Below are 21,875 nucleotides of genomic sequence, written 5' to 3' on the forward strand. Positions count from 1 at the left end.
CACCTATTTTATTGAGTTGATATTTGTTTATGTTCCACTGCATTATATTTGGAATAGAAATACATGTTCTTATTCGATCTATAAGCATTATCATTATTGCCCCAGGTATACCTATAACTGTTTCATGATTGGGAGGTCCTTTGATGTGTATTGTTCTGGACACTAATTGTTATTTCATTTCAACAGGACAATCTACGAGAAGCTGGCTAGTGCTTTCACAGATGAGCAGGCGATGCTATACCGTCAACGAGTAGAAGAGATCTCGCCCAATATTCGTTACTGTGATTATAATATAGGTAAGATCATGAATGCTTAAAGCATGTGCCAGAGCATTGGAGGAGTTCAGTCAAATACACATGTTCTTGGATCTTTAAATGCTTTTGAAGCAGTGGCAATGACAAGAATTAGTGCTTGGATGTATTTTGCCTTGAATTGCCTTGAGTGGCAATGACAAGAATTAGTGCTTGGATGGATTTTGCCTTTGTCTAACTAAATGTTCTTCAAAATTGTCTCTGGTGGTTGAAGAAATTTCTTCTCATTCTTGTGAATGGCTGGTCCTTTTTTATCTCCCCCACACAGTGATCCATGGTTTAGATACACCAGCCAGCAGAAATATCTCTGCATCTTCCTTGGCAAGCTCTTTAAATATTTTGTTTCTATGAGTTTATCCTCTTCTTTTAAATGTTAGTGTGTATAAACCTACCATCCCCAGAATCATTCTCTCTCTCACCTTAAGTGTATCTTTCAATTATAGGAAGAACAGTTATGCAGACGCTATCACACTTGGATTTTCAGATCACACTTGGATTTTCAGTTGGGTCCTATGTTGCTAATCTTGTACTCAAATAATCTGAGCAAAGGCAAGCGATATTGCTTGTCATCCCAATTGCTGCTATTTCTCTTTTAAACTGTGATTTTTGTGTACAAAGACAATATCTCATTTAAAATATAAATTATATTCTGCTGTTTGCCAAAGTTGGTGATCTTGCATTCACTAAATCTGAAGCTTCTCTGCCTCATTGGCATAGCCAGTGGTGCTATCCAGCTGTGTCATCATCAACAAACTTTGATAAAGTGCAGTTGATCTCCACTTCCACATCATTGACATGGTTGTGAAAAGGCCACCAGCACAGAACCCTAAGGCCCCTTCTTATAACCTCCCAACCCAAAATTGATCACTTTTTCCCCACTCTCTTTTCTGTCCATTAAACTAACCTCACTTATTCTGCAGTACATTACCTCCTGGTATTGGGCTGTATTTTTATGCATCTTATTGAAAGCCAAATGCACCACATCTGTGGTCATTTATAGCTTCAGGAAAGCTCGAGGTTCATGATTTGCTTTTCATAAACCATGTTGATACTGCCCAATCTTGGTTATTGCCTTGTTACCAACAGATTCTAGTATTCTCCATGGTGCTGCCATCATCCTGGGGATTAATTGATATTCATTCCAATCAGTTTCTTCAACGCTAATTTTGCACTTGAATTTTTTTTTCTGCATCCATTCACTTTAGGCTTGTATTTCTTGACTATTTCTATGTCTTCTACGAAGACACAGAAATTATTAGCTTAATTTCTTTTCCATACTCCCCAATATAAAGTTTCCTGTCTCTGTAAGGGCCTTGCATTAACTTAATATTTTCATTTTTGTATATTCAAAGAAGCTTTTATAATCTGTTTTTATTTTCACTTGACTGCTCATATATTTTGTTTTCCCTTTTCAATGCCTCCTTATTTTGAACTCTGAGCTTTATCTAATCCTTGTGCTTTTTTTTTTATTTTGGCAAAATTACAATATTTTTCTTTATAATCCATCCATAGCCATGCTGTTTTTTTTGCCATAAAGTATTAACTGTTACCTTTAAGCAATATATTATATTTTTAAATGCAACATTTACAGTAAAATCCCCATTATCTGGCAGATTTGCGAATATTCCAGTTGAATGAGACCACTGTTAAATGCCTAACATACACCTGCATAAAGAATACAGTTTAAAAGACAAAAAAAGTGCAAAATGCAAAGTAATTTGAAAATAAAATCAGTATTGTAGTCTTCAGTTATGTAAAGTTCACTAATTAGGTAATTCCCATAACTTACAAAATTTAAATTTGAACCCCAGTCACTGGTACTAACAGTGTTGCTAAGATAACCATGATGCTGTCATAATTGACCCTACTTACAAAATTTATAGCTAAACCCTTATTATTATACTCGTATAGCATGCGCACAACTGCGAAGTGTGGAAAGAAGACCCACACGCGAGGAGTCGAAGTTTAAAACTTATTTATTGCTCTGGTAGCTCTGCTTATATTCTCTCCCCACTATTGATGACAGGAATGATGTCATGGCAGTGCCGATCTCTGATTGAGTCCCGCCGTTGCTCATTGCTTCCCGCTGCACAGGTGGTCACCTGGGACGAAGGTTGTTGTCCCCACAGGGTCTGCATGGTTGTTGCGTTCGTCGGCCATTTTGTGTACCGAGTTATGTCCTGGATAGCAGGCTGCTGTACAATATAATAAAAATAAAGACTCGGCAGGGATAGGGAGAAATTTTGGGAGAATCGCCCCAGTGGCGAGCAGCATCGACCATGTCCTGGTCAGGCCCTCGGCGCAAACTGACTCACCTCCAAGCCGGTGTCCCAGTCAGGTTCTCGGTGGAACCTGACTCACCTGCACACTGGTGTCCCGGTCATGCCCTCAATGCAATCCAACTCATCTGCATGCCAGGGTCCCGCTCAGGTCCTTGGCGGAACCCGATCACCTGTACGCCAGTGTCCCAGTCAGGCCCTCGGCGGAACCTGACTCACCTCCACACAAGTGGTGACAGCATTAAAAAACACGTGCATTGAGCAGGCCAAACCTGCATATGTCCAACAAATTCTCAAGGCTCCCCTGTGGGCTCCATCCGCCCAGTCTTGTTTTATAAACATTTATTTATATCTTTTTTTTTCCTGGTTGTTTGAGTTTCTAGTGAATTGAATGCTGGATAATGGAGATTTTATTGTACTTGTTTACTGTTATACCTTTAAGGTAGTTTCCTCATCTACCATGGTAACTTCCAAATCAATTTAAATTCTGATAATTTTTATTGTATTATCACTGTTTCAAAAAGCTGGTTTACTTGATCATCAATTAACCCTCCCTAGCTCATTGAAAAGTATTAAATGTTGTGAAATAATTGGATATTGATGAACATGTGCATGAAAATAGATTACAGGAGAATAAGTGGAAGAATGAGATTGTGATGCAACTTCAAATTAATAGGCCAAAAGGCTGTCTATACAGGTACACAAACCTTTGTCCGGAGCCCGTGGGGGACAGTGTGTTCCGAATTTCATATTTTTCTGGATTTCAGAACAAAAACCAGCTGCCCCAGATTTAAGCCCACCCAAATTGTGCTGCCTTCTCTCACCCCAAACCCCAAGTCGCGCTACCGTTTCTCCCTTACTGCCCGCCCGAGTCACGCTGCCGTTTCTCCCCCCCGCCCAACTGAGTCACACTGCCATCTCTCTCTCCTCCCCCTGGAAAAAAATGCCGGTTTTTGGTGCTTTCCAGATTTTAGATGTCTGGATAAAGGATTGTGTCCCTATATCAGTCTTTCTTTATCCTTCAGGGTTCTAATCCAGAAATCCATCTCCTTTAGATTCCATAAATTTGGAATCTATTTATGGTAGATTTGGTTTACTCAGCCTTCAGTTTTCTACTTGTCCTATATGCCTTGAATTATCACTATTGTTTATGGGTTTTTTGTGGGGGATGGTGTGCGATGTAACATCTTAACAATGTTTCCTGCACATTGCTACCGGTATTTTTGTCTTCACCTTTCTTGCCTTGATTTTCTGAGCTGATGTACCTCTTTTTTCAAATTCTGTACTTCAATGTCAGGGTTGCACAATTCAATTTCTGTTTACAAACCCTTCCCTGCAGTCCAGTCCTCTCCTACCTACATCTACGACAACTTGCATGCCTTCCATTAGGTCAACAATTTCCAGTTTCCTGGACTTGACCACCTCATTTTCACCATGGATGATACTTCCATTCCACATGTTGAAGTTCTCAAAGACCTACATTTCTTTCTCAACAACAGACCCAACTGTGATGTAGTCCCAGCTATGGCTGCCTTTTTGTTGGCTATGTTGACTACAAGACGATACGAGGCTCTCAACTCTTCCGCTGCTACTTCAATGTCTACATTGGTGCTGCCTCATGAACTCATCAACTTTATCCACTTTGCTGTTAACTTTCAATCCAACCTCATATTCATTTGGTTGATATCTGCCAACACTCTCCCTTTTCTTGATCTCTCTTTCCAGCTCAGGAGACAAACACATTGTAGTTATTTTCTATAAACTCTCCAACTCCCATGTTTACACCTCTCCACACTCTGTCCCCTATAAGGATTGTATTCCTCTGCCACCATCATATCAGCACTCAGGATAAAGTCTTCCATTCCAGAACATCTGAGTTGTTCTCCTTCTCCTTCTTCCCTCTCCTGCCATCAATTCAGCTGTAACTGCCATCTCCTCTATTTTCCGCTCATCTATCTTGACCCCCTCTATCCCATGTTGCAACAAGGGCAGCATTCCCAGACTTTAATTTCAGTCTGGATCTGGTTCTGGATGAATTAGGAAGGAAATGTACTAGGACAAAGGCAGCTAAAGCTACCTTGGGGTTAATGGAGGAGCTGAACTTAATGGATGGATATCTGGAGAAGACTTCCCCATAGAGAGGGGGATTTTTCCTTTTATTCAAGAAAACATGACTCCTACTCGAGGATTGATTTATTTTTTGTTTCAGCCCATTTACAAGGTAAGATCATGGAAATTGAGTACAAGGCGAAACTCCAATCAGATCACTCACCTCTTGATATGCCAGATAAGAAGGAGATGGCGCCTTAATACATTGCTGTTTAAAAAGGCCAGATTTTTGTAACTTTGTTTGAACACAAATGACTACATTCTATAAAATCAAATGTAATTCCACTGTGGATAAATTTCTTCTATGGGACATGTTAAAGGCATCTTTGATAGGTCAAGTAATTAGCTATACCTCTTGGATCAAAAAAGGGAGGTGGAAGAATTGGAAAAGGACCTTCAACAAGTGGGCTCTGAGGATAAAAATAGATGGTTAAAGCTCAAGTATAATACAATATATCGTAGCAGGGTCCCTACTGCTACAGCCAGGTTATAGCTCATGGTTATAACTCCTGTGCTGGACTATAGCTCGAAACTCGCAGAGGAAACAAGACATGCTACCAGTAGAGTGTATTCGACACTGAGTTTATTCAGGAGCAGCTCTGCCTTTTATCGGGAGCTTGGCCGCGTCACCATCGGGGCATGACTTGAGTGGGCGGGCCACCAATTGGTCAGTTTCAGCATCTGGACCCTGATTGGGCCCCCTGCGATCTGCCAGGGGTGGTTGGCCAGTTTCACCGTTTCACTGGTGGCCTGTGGAAACTGGCATCTTGACCCGTGCGAGGTCTTGCCGGTCGCTGGGTTCAACGGCCTGAGGCATGGGCTGCAGACCTCTACGGGCACTTTCAGGTGGCCAAGATTCCCTGATGTAAAGCCGGATATTATGCCCATATGCAGCTGTCGGGAGGCCACTAGAAAGTGCAGGAGGCGCATGCGAGGCAAAATTTGTAACCCTCCTCTGGGAGGGATAATCGCCGGAACACAGGTCCCCCCGGCACTTGAATGCAACCGCCTGAAAGCTGCTGCTAAGGGGATGACAATCAGCTGACAAGCGCCTGACAGCCCCCCTCCCAGATGCCCCTGCCCCCAGCACAGAGCGTCAGGGCAGGGGCAGCCTGCTTGGGACATCAGTGCAGGAGAGGACAAAGAAACAGCAGCCAGGGTGGATGATCTAATGCACAACCCACCTGCCGAGGGTAAATATCCTGCTCCTTGGAACTTTCAGGCTCTCCCCTCAACAGCGTGCCTCCAGGCTCCTGCACCTCGATGGGCTCGGGAACCTAATGGACGAGATGCTGGCGCTGGCGGAGGATCACAAACCTTGTTTCCTATTCCATCAGATCTTCCTCAAGCAGATGCTCGGGGACATCCAACTACTCCTGGCGGATGAGGACCTCACGGATCCACGCCGAGTTGCAGCCCAAGCAGACACCCTCTGGTGCACCAAGAGGGAGAATGAAGCAGCCCTCAGTCAGGTTGCGCGACTAAGAGCCAGCTGGCCGCAACACTCCCCCAAGCACAAGCTGGAGGAACCCCATTCCACCTGGTGCTTTTACCATCAGCGCTGAAGAGTGTAAGCTCGTAAGTGGTGACAACCATGTGACTACCAGGGGAAGCGACCCGGCCAGCCACTGTTGACGGCTGCGACAGCTGGCCACGTGGACAGCCTCCTTCACGTTACTGACAAGCCGCCGTTACCTGGTGGACACAGGAGCAGAGCTGAGTGTCCTGCCCCTCACTCTTGAGACACGCACCCGATCTCGTGGTCCCACCCTGCGGGCAGCCAATGGTACCACCATTAAGACCTTCGGTACCCATGGGGTGCAGATCCAGATTGGGAAAAAGAAATTCTGCTGGAAGTTCATGTTAGCCTCAGTGGGTACTGCATTGTTGGGGGCCGCCTTCCTGAGGGTACACATGTTGGTCAACATGAAGGGTAAGGGGCTGGTCAATGCTCGCACCTTCCATTCGGTGCGGCTGGACACCATGGGCACCTGCAAGCCCAAAAAAGTCGCCATCGTCATCCAGGGATGAGTATTCTAGTGTACTCCATGAGTTCCACGCCATCCTTCAACCATGATTCAGCGCTACCTTACCAGCATGAGGTATACCACACAGCTGCTGTCCACTGACATCCACCGGCTGGCATTTCCTGGTGGACACAAGAGCAGAGCTGAGTGTCCTGCCCTCCCCCCCCCCCACCACCACCCTCGAGACACGCATCCCCGGCGTTACCGCACCATGCGACCGCTGTTCGCGTTGATCACTGCTAAGGAGAAAGTCCTGACCTGGTCGGAGGAGGCAGAGAACGCTTTTGCCGCAACAAAGGAGAAAGTCCTGACCTGGTCGGAGGAGGCAGAGAACACTTTTGTCGCAACAAAGGAGACACTCGCCAATGCAACTCTATTGGTGCACCCATGTCTGGAGGCACACACAGTGCTCACGGTGGACGTCTCATCCACGGTGGTAGGGGGCATAATAGAGCAGTGACTCAACAGACAGCTGCACCCGCTGGAGCTCAAATACAGCGCTTTCGACCAGGAGCTCCTAGCGCTATACCTGGCCATCCAGCACTTTTGATACTTTCTGGAGGCAGGCCCTTCATGGTGTTCACACAAGCCCCTCACACAGGCACTCGCGATGGCCAAATATCCATGATCGGTTTGCCAGCAAAGCCACCTCTCCTACGTGTCGGAGTTCATCACCGACATCCGGCACAGGGCAGGCAAAGACAACGCCGTGGCAGATGCGCTCTCTCATCTGGCGATCAACGCTCTCGTCCCCGACCTTGACTACACACAGTTGGCACAGGCCCAGAAACTGGACACAGAGACACAGGCTCTCCGGACCGCCATCTCTGACCTCGAGCTCCAGGACATTCAGTTGCCCAACAGCCTGGACACGCTGCTCTGCGACATCTCCACCGCAGTGGAGGTCCAGGGTTTTGAGCTTAATGCACTACGTAGCCCACCCCTTGGTGAAGACTTCGGTGCGAATGGTGGCAGAGCGATTTGTGTGGGACGGGCTCAAAAAGGAGGTGGCAAAAATGGCGAGGAACTGCACCAGGTCCACCGGCATATGTAGGCCCTAATCCTGCAATTTGACCCGGTGGTGTGGAAATTTCAGCACATCCACGTTGACGTTGTAGGCCCCCTGCCGGTGACTAGAGAAGCATGCTACCTTCTCACGATAGTCAATCGCACCACGAGATGGCCGGAGGCCGTTCCCATCAAAGAGGCTTCCGCAGAGGCGTGTGCCAGGAACCTAGTTAGTCATTGGATCGCTAGGTTCGGAGTCCCAGCGCACATCACCAGTGACGGGCGCCCAGTTCACCTCTGCACTCTGGGTTCAGCTGGCGAAGCTCCTGGGGGGTTAAACTCCACCACACTACAGCCTACCACCCGCAAGCAAATGGTTTGGTGGGGAGATTTCATCATCTTATGAAATCCACCCTCATAGCTCGCCTCACTGGCCCAGTCTGGGCAGACGAACTGCCCTGGGTCCTCCTCGGCATCAGAACAGCACCCAAGGAGGACCTTTAGGCGTATTCTGCGGAACTGGTCTCTCGCTGCCCGGTGAGTTCTTTGGCCCGGAGCCCAATGTCATGTCCGAGGACGTAAACCTTCTGGCAGATCTCTGTAAGAAACTATTCTGGCTAGCCCACCCTGCCTACCTCGCATCATGGCGTCCGGCTGACACATCGTCCCAAAGAGCTGGACTCGGCAGAATTTGTATTTGTTTAGCTCAGGCCACGTACGGCGCCTTTACAACGCCTGTACGAAGGCCCATACAAGGTCCTCCTGCGGTATGGCAGGACTTTCACTTTGGACATGGGGGTAAAGACAAACTTTTCACCGTGGACCATTTGAAGGCGGCGCACTTAGATTATCACGGGCAGTGCAGATGGCCATGCCCAAGCGCCGGGGCCGCCCGACGTGTAGCCATAGGAAGATGGCGCTGTCAGGGTTTCTCCCTGCCTCAAGTCTCCTGCCCAGTGCGCGCCTGGGACAGCGATTATGATGTCACAATGCACATGTCACAATGCACGAGGTGACTGAGTTCATGCCGCCCTTAAAAGGCCGTGCGCTGAATTTGAATAAAAACAGTCATTAACGACTTTCAGTGTGTTGGCTGAGTCTTTCTTTGCTGTGTCCAGCACTGCAACTTAAACAAAAGTTGCTTTTAATTATCTTTAAACATGAAAACAGATTCACACTTTAACTTATCACTATTGACTTAACTAACCTAACTTAACCCCCTTCTAATTCTAAGCGCACTTGTATGTAATGTGTGTGCAAGTTCAGAAAAGTTCTTTGGTTCTCAGTCCAATCTCACTTCTCATTCCTCCAAGTTTTCTGGTTGCAGGCAATTCTTATACTGTGCACAGAATTTAACATTTATGAAGTTCATCAGGCTTTGGTGCTTGTAAGGTAAATGGTTACCGCTCAGGAAGGTTTTTATCAATTTTCAGAGAGAGATTTGTTGTACGCTGGACATCCACAACTGATTCCATTTTAATCAGCCACTTCAGTGTCTTGCTGAAGAAACTTGCCCCCTCAGGGTTCTCCAGATGATAACCTCTTCAGGACACCACACCACAGAGTTCCTTTTTGTTTCACTTATTTCAAGTGACATTAGACATGAACTACAAGGGCTTTGACTAGGCTGAACTAAGCACTCACAACCCGTCTTCCAAATAGGGTTTTTCCACAAGCTTGCCAACTTGTCCTGCTCCAGTCCCAGCTGCTGCTGCAGACTGTAACACTGTAGAACTGATCTCTCTCTCTCTCTCTCTCTCTCTCTCTCTCTCTCTTTCTCTCTCTCTCTCTCTCTTTCTCTCTCTCTCTCTCTCTCTCTCTCTCTCTCTCTCTCTCTCTCTCTCTCTCTCTCTCTCTCTCTCTCTGAGAGAAAGCCTTTTTGACTCCCTCTGCTTGCAAAACCACATGGTCTTCTTAGAACAACAAGTCCCCTCCAGACAATCTGCGGCTCCAACAAGTTCTTTCATCTATTGCCTTTTTGTAAACAACATTCCATTACTGAAGCCTCTTGGACACTCTCCAAATCTTTTGCAAAAGCTGTTGGCCCTGACAGTCTTGCATGAGCAGAGCTCCAGTATTTTAAATAAGATCTGTTTTAAAGTGTTTGTATGTGACCTACACTTAAAAAAACCTGCCCCAATCTCTCAGAAACATCTATATTCTGTCACAGTCTCAAATAGATTTAATGAGGCTTCCTTGGGCAAAGTGTTCCATAGATTCACTACTGTCTAGGAGAAGCAGTTCCTTCCCATCTGTCTTAAATCTATTCCCCCAAATCTTATCACTATGTCCTCTTGCACTAATCTCGCCTGCCTGTGGATGCAACCTCCCTGCTTCTATCATATCTATTCCTTTCACAATTTTCTAATGTTTCTATAAGATCCCCTTCTTATTCTAAACTCCAAAGAGTATAATCCCAAGCTACTCAATTCCTCCTCATAAGCTAAGCCCTTCATTTTCAGAATCAACGTGGTGATCTCCTCTGCACACTCTCAGCAGCTCAGCTGAGGAGACCAGAACTGTACAGTGCTCCAGGTGTGGCCTTGCCAGTGGCAGCAGGATCTTCCTGCTCTTAAATTCAATTCCTCTCACAATGAAGGCCTCATTGATTTACTTGCTGCAACTGTAAACTAACTTTGTGATTCATGTACAAACACTTCATTTAAATAATGGTCTGATTTGTGTTTCCTTCCAAAGTGGATGACCTCACTTTTACCAGCATTGTAATCCATCTGCCAGGCCCTTTCCCAATCAACCTACCTACATCTCTCTGCCCTTGTGTCCTCCAAGCAGTCTACTGCAACACCCCATTCTATTTGGTCCAAGGCGTCAATCACAATCTAACCAGTAGTGAATCCAAATCTAAGCAATCGATGTGCTCACTCTTTTAAACCCTGGTCACTTCTACCTGCTCCTACCTGGGTCAATCCCATGTCCACCTCAACCTGTCATACTTCGGTCACCAGAGATAATACTTTGCAGCCAGGTCATCCTTACCCCACATATCCCAGCAATTGGCCAACATTTGAGGATTCTTACTACAATAGTCTTATCATTTCCAGTGTAAAATCTGTATTATTGAAGAACTTTCTCTTCTGTTTGTTGCTAGGTGACCAGACTGCAATAAAGGAACTAATTCAGATGCGAATGAAATCAGGAGAAAGTGGAGGGCTATTGGACGTAAGGACTTGATACTTTTTGTTTGTAATCGAGAGACTGGGTTGGATTTTATTGGATCTATAACTCCAACAATTGAACTAAACATCAAGTTGTTCTGCGCACCTCCCTGGATCTCAGCACTTCCGGTCATCTCCTTCCACAGCGTCCAACCTCACTGTTTCCCAGCCCAACACTGCCTGATCCTATCTCCTACCAAAGATCTACAAACCCTTTTGTCTCAGTAGACACATTATTTCCATGTGTTCCTGCTCCACGAACTAGTATAATCTTAACTCGATTCTTTTTTACCCCGGTCCAGATTCTCCCCACCTATATGCATTAAACCTTGCATGCCCTCAATCACAGCATGCCCTCAGCATCAGTTCAAAGTGGAACAGAGTTGAAGTTGTGGTAAAATCAAGACTGGAAATGCTGTGATTGTAGTAAAAACAGAAATGATGGAGGAACTCAGCAGGTCTTGCAACATCCAGGAGGAAATGCTACACTTGCAATCGTTTTGTTGAGCACATTTGCTCCTAATGGCTAACCATTTCCATTCTGTGCCCCACTCCCAGGCCTACTTGTCTGCCAAACTGAGGCTTCCAGCAAATAAGAGGAACCTCTTTGGTTTCCATTGTCCCCCAGCCATTTATCCCAATATTTGTCTGCCTCTCCCTCTCTCTCCCTCTTTCTGGGACACCCCGCTCCCCCTTTTTCTAGGTCCCCCCCCGCTCCCCCTTTTTCTAGGTCCCCCCCCGCTCCCCCTTTTTCTAGGTCCCCCCCCGCTCCTCCTTTTTCTAGGCCCCCCCCCCCGCTCCCCCTCTTTCTGGGTCCCCCCTGCTCCCCCTCTTTCTAGGTCCCACTCCCCCCCCCCCTTTCTGGGTCCCCGCTCCCTCCTTTCTCGGTCCCCCCGCTCCTCCCCCTTTCTGGGTCACCCCACTCCCACCCCTTTCTGGGTCCCCACACTCCCCCCCCTTTCTGGGTCCCCCCGCTTCCCCCCCTTTCTGGGTCCCCCCGCTTCCCCCCCTTTCTGGGTCCCCCCGCTCCCCCCCCCCTTTTTGGGTCCCCCCGCTCCCCCCCCTTTCTGGGTCCCCCCGCTCCCCCCACTTTCTGGGTCCCCCCGCTCCCCCCCCCCTTTCAGGGTCCCCCCGCTCCCCCCCCTTTCTGGATCTCTCGCGGAGTCTCTCTGACTCTTTCCTCCAGTCAACACCCCCCTCCCCCAATCAATTCTCACTTTTCCTGTCCTCCTGTCTATTTCCATTTAACATTTTTTGTCAGTTTGTCTGTGCTCCTCCCCCTGCCCTTCTCCCCAGCTTTTTAATTCAATCACCTGCCTGCTTTTGCTCATATATTGATGAACCCTGACATGTTAGTTATCCCATAAAGAACACTGCTTGACCTGCTGAATTTTTCCAGCCCTTTAGTGTATTAAAATCTTTCTAAGGAAGGCATTGCAAGCACAACAATGTTTCAGTACCAGCGACCAGAGTTTGAATCTGGCTGCCTTTAAGGAATTCGTACCTTCTCCCCATGTCTGCACGGGTTTCCTTCAGGCGTTTTGGTTTCCTCCCGCCATTCAAAACATACTGCGGGTTGTAGGTTAATTGGGTGGCTTGGGTTTGTGGTGGAAAGGGTCTGTTACTGTGCTGTATGTCTAAATTTAAAATTTAATATGTTCCAACTTATTTTGGATTGTGTTTGCATCTTGTTGTGCATTGGTCTGGAATGATTCATTGTTTGCTTCAAACTTCTGATCTAAGTAAAGATTTGATAAGATTTGTTGGGACAAGATTTGGTTTGACTGAATTGGGAGTTGATTCTGACTTCTGCAATGTCCTTAGACTCTGTTAACACAAACAAGAGCAAAGCACGCTGCCACTATGAGTGAAGTGGAATGGAGAGGACGTGTGATCCCAGTGAAAATCGATAAAGTGCGCATCTTCCTCCTTGGGCTTGCAGACAATGAAGCAGCGATTGCACAAGTAAGGCTTTTTTGGAGGAAAGAAACTCTTGATCCCTGTTTATAAAAGGCAGGAGGGGTAAGCTTAGAAACTACTGACTGGTGAGCCTCACATATGTAGGGAATTTATTGGAGCCAATGCTGAGGGACAGGATTCAGGAGGAATCAACAAGCGCTGTGTGCGGGGGAGATCAGGTCTCAAATACCTGATTGTGTTTACATAAGACAGTTAATGAAAGCAGAGCAGTACACATAGTTTATGTAGAATTTACTGAAACTCAAGTTCATTTATTGCACATCTACAACCCGATGAAACTTGTCTTTCCAGATCATGGTACATGCACAATAACACACAGTACACCGTACTTAATGATCACATGAATAACCAAAATAAATATATGTAATATTTAGGATGCCTCACAGTTTCAGATTCATCAGTTCCACAGCCTGCAGGAAGATGCTGTTCCCCAGCCTGGCCTGATTTAAATACTCCTCTACCACCTTGATGGCAGTGAAAATACTATGCACTGGCTGGAAAGGGTCTTGTATAATTCCTTGAGCCCTATTTAAACAATGCTCCCAATAAATGTCATGTATTGAGGAAAGGAAGACCCCAGTGATCCTCTTGTCTGTTTTAATGGTCCTCAGTCTAGATTTTCAGTCTGGTGTTTTGCAGCTGCCATAGCATACAAATGATGCAGTCAGACAGGACACTTTCATTTTCAATTCTGTTCCTGTAGAAGGTTGTCAAGATGGTGACTGGTAGCATTGTCCTCCTCAGCTTCCTTGGGAAGAGCAGGTGCTAATGACTAGGGGTTGTGAGTCCAAAATAAGATGTCCAAGGAACTTTGTGTTCTCCACCTCCTCCATAATAGAACCTTTGAGACATGTAGAACATTACAGGCCATTTGACCCATGATGTGCTAACCATTTAAGCCCACTCCACACCAATCTAACCCTTCTCTTCACACCTATAACCCTCGTTTCCTTACATGGTCCTATCTTTGAATATTTTAAATATCCCTACTACACCAGCCAAATGTATTCCTACAAAAAAATCCTACCTCATAACCCTCTATTTTTCTTTCATCATATGATGAAATAAGAGTCTCTTAAAAGCCCCTAATATTCCAGCCTCCACCACCATCCCAGCAATGCATTCCAGGCACCCACAACTCTATTTTTTAAAAAAAAAATACCCCTGATGTCTCCCCTAAACTTTGCTCTCTTCTCTTTGAACATGTGTCCTTTGGTGTTTGATATTCCTATGTTGGGGGAAAAGAGGTGGCTGCCTTTCAATCGTGTGGACGTATTATGTCTCCTCTCATCCTTCTTCACTCTGTAGAGAAAAATCGCAGCTCTATTGACCTTACCTCATCAGACATATTTTTCTAATCCAGGCAACAGCCTGGTAAATCTCCTCTGCACCCTTTCCATAGCTTCACATCTTTCCTGTATTATTCTATATGTGGTCTCACCAGAGATTTATACGGCATCCGTAACCTTACTAACCCATCCCTTAACATCTTTATCCAGGTCATTTATGAAAATCACATAGAGCTTGGGACCCAGAACAAATCCCCGCAGAACGCCAGGCAGAATACTTTCTGTTCACTACTGCTCTCTACTTTCTTCTTGCAGGCCAATTCTGAATCTACACAGCCAAAGTTCTATTGATCCCATGCCTCATTTTCTGGAGGAGTCTCCCATGGGGGACCTTGTCAAATGCCTTGCTGAAATCCATATGCATCGGATCTACCACCCTACTTTCATCAATTTATTCTGTTAGTCCTCAAAAAAGGTCAATTAGGCTAGTGAGGCATGGCCTTCCCCTCCAAAGCCATCCTTGAGAAGTCTGTACTTCTCTTAAATCCTGTCCTTGAGTATCCTCTCCAATAGTTTCCTCACCACTAATGAAGACGCAACTGTCTCTTATTCCCAGGATTCTCCCTAATAATTTTTTTAAACAAAGGGACCACATTTACCATTTTCCAATCCTCCGGCATCTTCCCTGTAGCCAAGGAGGATCCAAAGATCATTGCCAATGCCCCAGAAATTTCATCCCTCCCTTCCCATAGCAACCTGGGGTATATCTTGTCTGGTTCTGCAGACCTATTGTGAGCCAAAGATCATTGCCAATGCCCCAGAAATTTCATCCCTCCCTTCCCATAGCAACCTGGGGTATATCTTGTCTGGTTCTGCAGACCTATTGTGAGTAAGGACTGAATGCAGTCTGGCAGTAAATGATTTTATTTACAGAAAATGAGTATGGGGAAAGTTGCAATAGGGATAAAGCATGCATGCACATGCAACAAACTAGTTACGTTTAAAAAAAAAAGATACCCGCCACCCCTTGACTTAGTCCAGGGATGTCACTATGCTACTCGGGACCCTAACTAAGAAGCTCCCAACCCTTCTAACAGTGCACACCTCACCAAATGATTCTCCAGTGACATTCCACGGTACTTGGCCTAGAGTGAATATTCATGGTCCCTTGAAGATGACGGAGGAAGAGTGCCCTTCATAGTGCTTGGGGGTCCAGGCCAGGTAATTTACAGGGTAACCAATGGCTCAGTGCCAGCAAGGTCTAGTCAGTTACAAAGGTAAATGGCCCGAGTTTAAGTACAAGGGTATGTACTTAAAGGGGACAATGGTCAGGTGTGCATTGATTGGCAGGCGGTGTGTCTTCCGACCAGGTAATGAACAGTGTTGTCATATAATAGCCACGACCCTCCACAATACAATCCACCCCTAAGAAGTCACACCACTCGCCAATCATTCATTACATGGAGAACAGTGAAAAGAAAACTAATACATCTTAATATCCTTAACAGACCAATAAATCATGATTACAACTATTTATGCTTAAATCTATATGTTTATATGCAGCACTAATGAAGGGATCTTGATAATCTGGCAAGCACAACAGAATATACGACGAGAATGAGAGCAGTTGCCCAGTGGATGATATTTGCCCATCATCCTTCCAGTTTCCCCATGAGGTGTTGTGCTGCAGGAACTGGTCCCAAGATTTTTGAATTTTAGCCACCCCCACCAAGCCCCGAATGTGAGTGGCCAAGTGGATGATGTTCCTTGACTCATCAGGGATAAGTGTGCAGCAGTCCTTACCAATCACAGCACAGGTACTACCATCAGCAGCGAGTAGGTAATCCAGGGTCATTTGATTCTATAGGGTTACCATCCTGTTTTTTGAGTCAGGACGTCTTCAGTGTGTTGCAATGCCACTGCTGTTGTCCAGTGTCTCGAGTACACTGGTTATCTGGATTACCTCACAGGAAATCAGACCGTCCCATACCTGGGAAATGCTATTATCCAAATTTTCTCCGCCTCTGTCATGGCCCTCTTGTCCTGGCGGCTGCGGTGTGCCGGGTACTCCCCAAGGTTGTCTAGGCAGTGGATGGATGGAGTGGACACTGGAAAGCTACAACCGTACCAGCTCGCAGGGAGCCATGAGTAGGCATGGTGGCTGCAAATCCAGGTCCAGGGTGCTGCCCACTTCGCTGCACCATCGGCAGAGGTTTTTGAGACATCCAGATACCAGTCTCGCTCACAGTCGCTGTGACCAACTGAACCATGCTCATTTGGGAGCCTGCCCCGTCATTCCTTAGGTCTGCTCACCAGCTGTGGAATGTCCCTGAGAGTCAGGACTCAGATGGAGGTCAAATTGTAGGTAGGGAAATACCAGTTCCTGAAACACCCACCCCATCGGGGATCGCTGGAAGAGATATTATGTAGTGGTGACGGGAGTGGTGGGGGAACTGCCATCAGGCCCTCCAAACAGAGATGCCAAAACCCACAGGAGCGAAAAGCAGTTTGTTTGAAAGTTTCCAGCGGGTTTAGCATTAGTGGATGTCGTTCATAGGCAGGTGCTGGGGCTCGCATGTAAATCCAGTAGTCCCATCTATTTGTGGTACTGTTGTTGGCCGATATCCTGACACCAGTGACTGGAGTAATGCCATTGTCCTGTAGTGGGTGAGGTGGAGGGGTTGAGGAACAGAATCATTCTCGTCTGGTCAGGTGTCGGGTATGCAGACAAAACAGGTTAGTGTGACACGGAATCGCGACCAACATGTCCCCAGAGCCGTAAGCAACAACGTCTCTCTTTTTGGGGGGCGGACCTTGTGGCTGTCATACCCATACCCATACTCTCCGTGAGTCCTCGGTCTTGGGGAGTTTGGTGTCTTCCAAGTCGGGAGGTAGCGTGTTTGCCAGATGACGGGACAGTGGGCCGTGTGTTTAACTGGTCCACGGCCTGCTGCAGCACGTTCAACCACACCTGCAGTGTGCGGGAGGGTGTTAGCATGAGTATTGTTTCCTTAAGCAGGCCATTCATTCCCTCAATTAGTCCTGATGTCTCTAGGTGGTAGGATGTATGGAACAGCCATGAGATTCCTGCTTCATCAGCAACTTTAGGCCCAGCAAAGTGTAAGCCCTGATTGGATTGTGCCTCACGTGGGACTCCATAAATGGAGGAGAGATACTGCAATACTCTGGTGTTGTTCTGGTCGGATCTCTTATAGAGCTCTCCACCAGGATTTTGAAGTATGTGTCCACCATTGTCAGGGCATTCTATTTTTTATTTTGGCTTGGGAGCGGTCCGATATAATCAATCTACCATACATGACCTGCACCTGTGCCGCAGCAAATATGACCCGGTGGCCCTATTGGCCAACCCCGTGCTGAAATTGTTCTGCCCAACGCCATGTACCATCTGCCCCTGGATGCCCATGCAGCTAACACAGTGAAGTTGGTTTCTTCTGGGAAGCAGTGGCACAGCAAATTTGGCAGCCTGGTCCACAGCGGCATTATGTCCTCATCTGTATTTTTGCTTGTATGGGTGTCTACATGGTGTACTGAAATATTTCTGTGTATTGCGTAATCCCAAATAAAATGCCAGTGTTCCTGCACCCATGAATTTCCCACCCCATCTCTTGCCACCGGGCCATTCACACTGCCATACTGTTGGCCACTGCCCAAGAGTCAGTATAAATGTGGACAGGCCCAGAGGTGTCCCGTGGGGTGAGCGTTTACTGCCAGCAGCTCGACGAGTTAACATTTTCCCTGTGACGGGTTAAGGTGCTGCCACTTTCCAATATTGCTTCCCTCCTCTCCATCGGTTGGAGCCATCTGTGAACATGGTGTGCAATTTTTGCTTTGGGTCAAGGAAGTCAAAAGGTTGGCCCCAGGACACAAGGGAGGGCTGGATTTCAGGATAACTAGAGTGGGTCCTGGGTCTATGAGTGGTCTATGGGAGGGATGTGACCTGCTCTTGGAGGTGGCTGACCCCTTCTGGACTGGGTTCAGCTCAATCGGTGATGTACCATTTCAATTTTACTACAGAGGACCAATAGCTCTCTTTGTAGGTGGAATTGGGAGACTTGACCCTTCGCATTAGAGGCAGGTGGGGGGGGGAGGGTGGACAACAGGGTCCAGATAGCAGGCAAGTAGCTGGTACTCAAATGGGGTGTAACAGGTGGCAGCTTCAAGCAGAGATTTAGTTCAGAAGGCATGTAGGACTCTGCGCCCATGGATCTTCTGCCAGGAGCTCTATTCGGTCTCAGTGGCTGAGACCTGTAATTCACAAGGGACATCTGCCTGGCGGGGAGAGAGTGGCAGGTCTTGTTCAACAGCTTGCTTTGTTGTGCAAAAGCCACCTGTTGTTTGGGTCCCCATAACCAGAAGTAGAATGTCATCAATTTCCGATTCGAGCGCAGTTGAATCTAATCTGAGGCAGTGCTTGCAAAATCCCATTTCTTCAGAATTTGATAATTTTGTTTCAGCTTAATATTGATCATATTGCAAATACAAATATCACCGACCTCCCAGATCCCAAGCTGCCTACAGGCTGGATCTCCCAATGCCTCTAATGAGGGTATCCACCTCAGCCCAGCTGCCTGCAGGTGGCGCTCCTGATGCCTCTGACATGGGTTTGCATCCCAACCCCTACTGCCCGGAGGCCTGAGCTTCCAACACCTCCATCGCTAACCCCCATCTCCACCGACTAGGTGCTGGTCTCCACTGGTGACCCCGACTGCAAATATACTGTAGCCCCTGAGGCCTCTTTTGTTGCAGGTCCCAGCCACCATCATTCCAGCACCCATGCTGACTCCATCACCAGTTCTCACACCAAACTCAGCGAGGGGGGGTGGAGGGAGAGTGAGTGAATGAACAAGGGGTAGGGAGGAAGTTTAAATTTTAAAAATGAGGTCAGCCTCACGCCAAAAGAAATTCGAGACTCATTGGTTGTAAATAGTGTCTTGAGGTCTGACCTCTGCACTGCTGACGTCAGGCTTCAAGACGCCATTTTGTTAATGTTGAGACAACTGTTTAGAAACACAGGTAAAAAGTAATTTAAATTAAATAAAAACAGTTATTAAAAGTTTCTTCCATGGAACCCTTGTGCCTTTTTGCGGATCCCAGTTTTAGAGACCCTGGGCTACAACATCATTGTATGTTTTACCTGTGTCTGTGAGAGCAGATGGGCCCTGATTTGAAGTGTCATCCTTTGGATGAGATGCTTGAAAATGCAGTACCTAATTAGCACAGCTGCAATGTGTTTGCCTTGATTTTTATCTCTGCTTTAAGATTACAACACAAACTTCTCAGCTGATGACAGTCACAATATTGTGCATTTGAGTCCAGATCTGTAAAAGTGAGCAGAAGGTAATATTACACTTGGAAGGGTGTCTATTTTTGGAGTAAGCCAGGCAATACTATGTTTGGAGTTCTGGAGATGGTAAATAGAAATGATTTAGTGGAGGAAAGCAGAGAGGGACAAGTAGATTGGACGTGATGAAGGAAGGAAGGAAGGAATTTAAGGTTACTTTTCTCTCTAACATCTCTGAGAGTATTATCAAAATTAGATGTTCCGAAGGGTACTGCCACCTTTTCAAGACATCAGTCTTGGATGCTTTTTTGGTATAAAAGCTCACCACATTCCAAGGGCAAATGTGATGAATTCTATATAATAAAGGAATATATTTTTTTAAAACTGCAGATACTGGATAAAAAGAGAAAATGCTGGAAACAGGTCAGATAGCAACTGTGGAAAGGGAAGCAGAGATAACACTTTGTGTTGGAACATAAAGGGTTTGCAATGTGCAGGGAGGTCATTGCAGTGTTGCGTGCACATGGGCATCTGGCCAGGTGTGGTATGAGCACTGTGACACCGATAGGTGTCAGCCTGCTCTGTCTGTTTATTTGTTATACAGCCTTCTCTACTGCCCAATCATTTGAACAGAGAATTTTATAATTTCAGGTAATGAGTCCCCTCCCTTCTTTACTACTTATGCTCTTCCTGTACAACCAACCCCACTCCTTCCTCACCCTGCCCCTCACACATTCTCAATCACCCTCCTCTTGGATTCCATTTCATCATTGTATTCTTCTGCTCTATCCTCTTCTCCACCTATTCTTCACCCCCACAACACCCCAGTTCCATCAGGTCCTCTTCATACCGCTCATCAGATTTAAGTACTGGCAGCATTTGTCTCCATCACCCACTCCATCCTGTATAACAAATCTTCCTCCACCTGGTGCCAGGGTCAGGGATATCTCTGATCGAGTACATAGCATTCTGCAAGGGGAAGGAGAACAGCCAGAAGTCGTGGTCCATGTGGGGACCAATGACTTAGCTAGAAGTGGGGATGAGGTCCTGAAACAGGATTATGTGGAATTAGGTAGAAGTTAAAAAACAGGACCTCCAAGGTAGTAATCTCTGGATTGCTGCCGGTGCCATGCGCTAGTGAGGGTAGAACTAGGAGGATGTGGAGGATGAATGGATGGCTAAAGAGATGGTGCAGGGGGCAAGGGATAAGATTTCTGGATCATTGGGATTTCTTCTGGGGAAGGTCGGACCTGTACAAAAGGGACGGACTCCACTTGAACTGGAGGGGGACCAATGTGTTGGCAAGCAGATTTGCTAGAGCTGTGGGGGAAGGTTTAAACTAGTTTGGCAGGGGGGGTGGGGAACAGAGTGTAAGAGCAGTGTCAAGGGAGCATGGCACCTAGATAAGAATAAAAATGATAACAAAGGTAGGATGGAGATTAGGGTAGAAGGTAGAAAAGAGAACGTATGTGAGGGTCATTCTCTGAAATGCATATATTTTAATGCAAGAAGCATAGTGAACAAGGTAGATGAGCTTAGAGCATGGACAGATACTTGGCGTCACGATATTGTGGCAATTAGTGAGACCTGGCTACAAGAGGGGCAGGACTGGCAACTTAACGTTCCAGGATACATTTGTTTTAGATATGATAGATCAGGGGGAGGACATTACTGCCGTGAGGTGGCAAGATGGTCTGGAGGGATTGTCCAGTGAGGCTGTTTGGGTGGAATTGAGGGGTGAAGGAGACAGGGTGCTAATAGGGTGTATTACAGACCACCAAATGGGTCAAGAAAACTAGAGGAACAAATGTGTAGAGAGATAACGTATATGTGTGAGAATCATAAGGTAGTGATCATGGGAGATTTTAACTTCCCTCACATTGATTGGGATACCCATACAGTTAGAGGGCTGGATGGGCTAGAGTTCGTTAAATGTGTTCAAGATTGTTTTCTGAATCAATTAATAGAAGAACCGACTCGGGACAGTGTAATACTGGATCTCCTGTTAGGGAACGAGCTAGGTCAGGTATCAGACATTAATGTTGGAGATCCAATTGGGTCTAGTGATCATAGTTCTGTTAGTTTTAAGGTAGTTTTAGGGACGAGCAAGGAGGGGCCTAAAGTTGAGATTCTGGATTGGAGAAGAGCAAATTTTGAAGGAATAAGAAGGGATTTGGGGAGTATTGAGTGGGACAGGATATTTTCAGGTGAGGGTGTAAATGAAAAATGGAGGATATTCAAAAAAGAAAGTTTGAGGGTACAGAGTAGTTATGTCCCAGTTAGGATCAAAGGAAAGGCTGGAAGTCATAGGGAGGCTTGGTTTTCGAGGAATATTGGAAATTTGGTTAGGAGAAAAAAGGAGGTGTACAAGAGGTATAAAGAACAGGGAGCTGA

The 21,875-nt window shown here is 46.3% G+C and overlaps 1 protein-coding gene across 1 annotated transcript in view; it reads left to right on the top strand.

The window, feature by feature from the left end:
- The window catches only part of srp68 (signal recognition particle 68), a 104,641-nt gene that overhangs the window by 29,809 nt on the left and 52,957 nt on the right, over positions 1-21,875 (top strand). Inside the window, exons 6-8 of the mRNA XM_069928995.1 lie at positions 187-296; positions 10,844-10,914; positions 12,735-12,875. Of these exons, the coding sequence (XP_069785096.1) occupies positions 187-296; positions 10,844-10,914; positions 12,735-12,875 (322 nt within the window). The remainder of the gene's footprint in view (positions 1-186; positions 297-10,843; positions 10,915-12,734; positions 12,876-21,875) is intronic.

The sequence above is a fragment of the Narcine bancroftii genome, chromosome 3, assembly GCF_036971445.1.
Source record: "Narcine bancroftii isolate sNarBan1 chromosome 3, sNarBan1.hap1, whole genome shotgun sequence".
NCBI lineage: Eukaryota > Metazoa > Chordata > Chondrichthyes > Torpediniformes > Narcinidae > Narcine > Narcine bancroftii.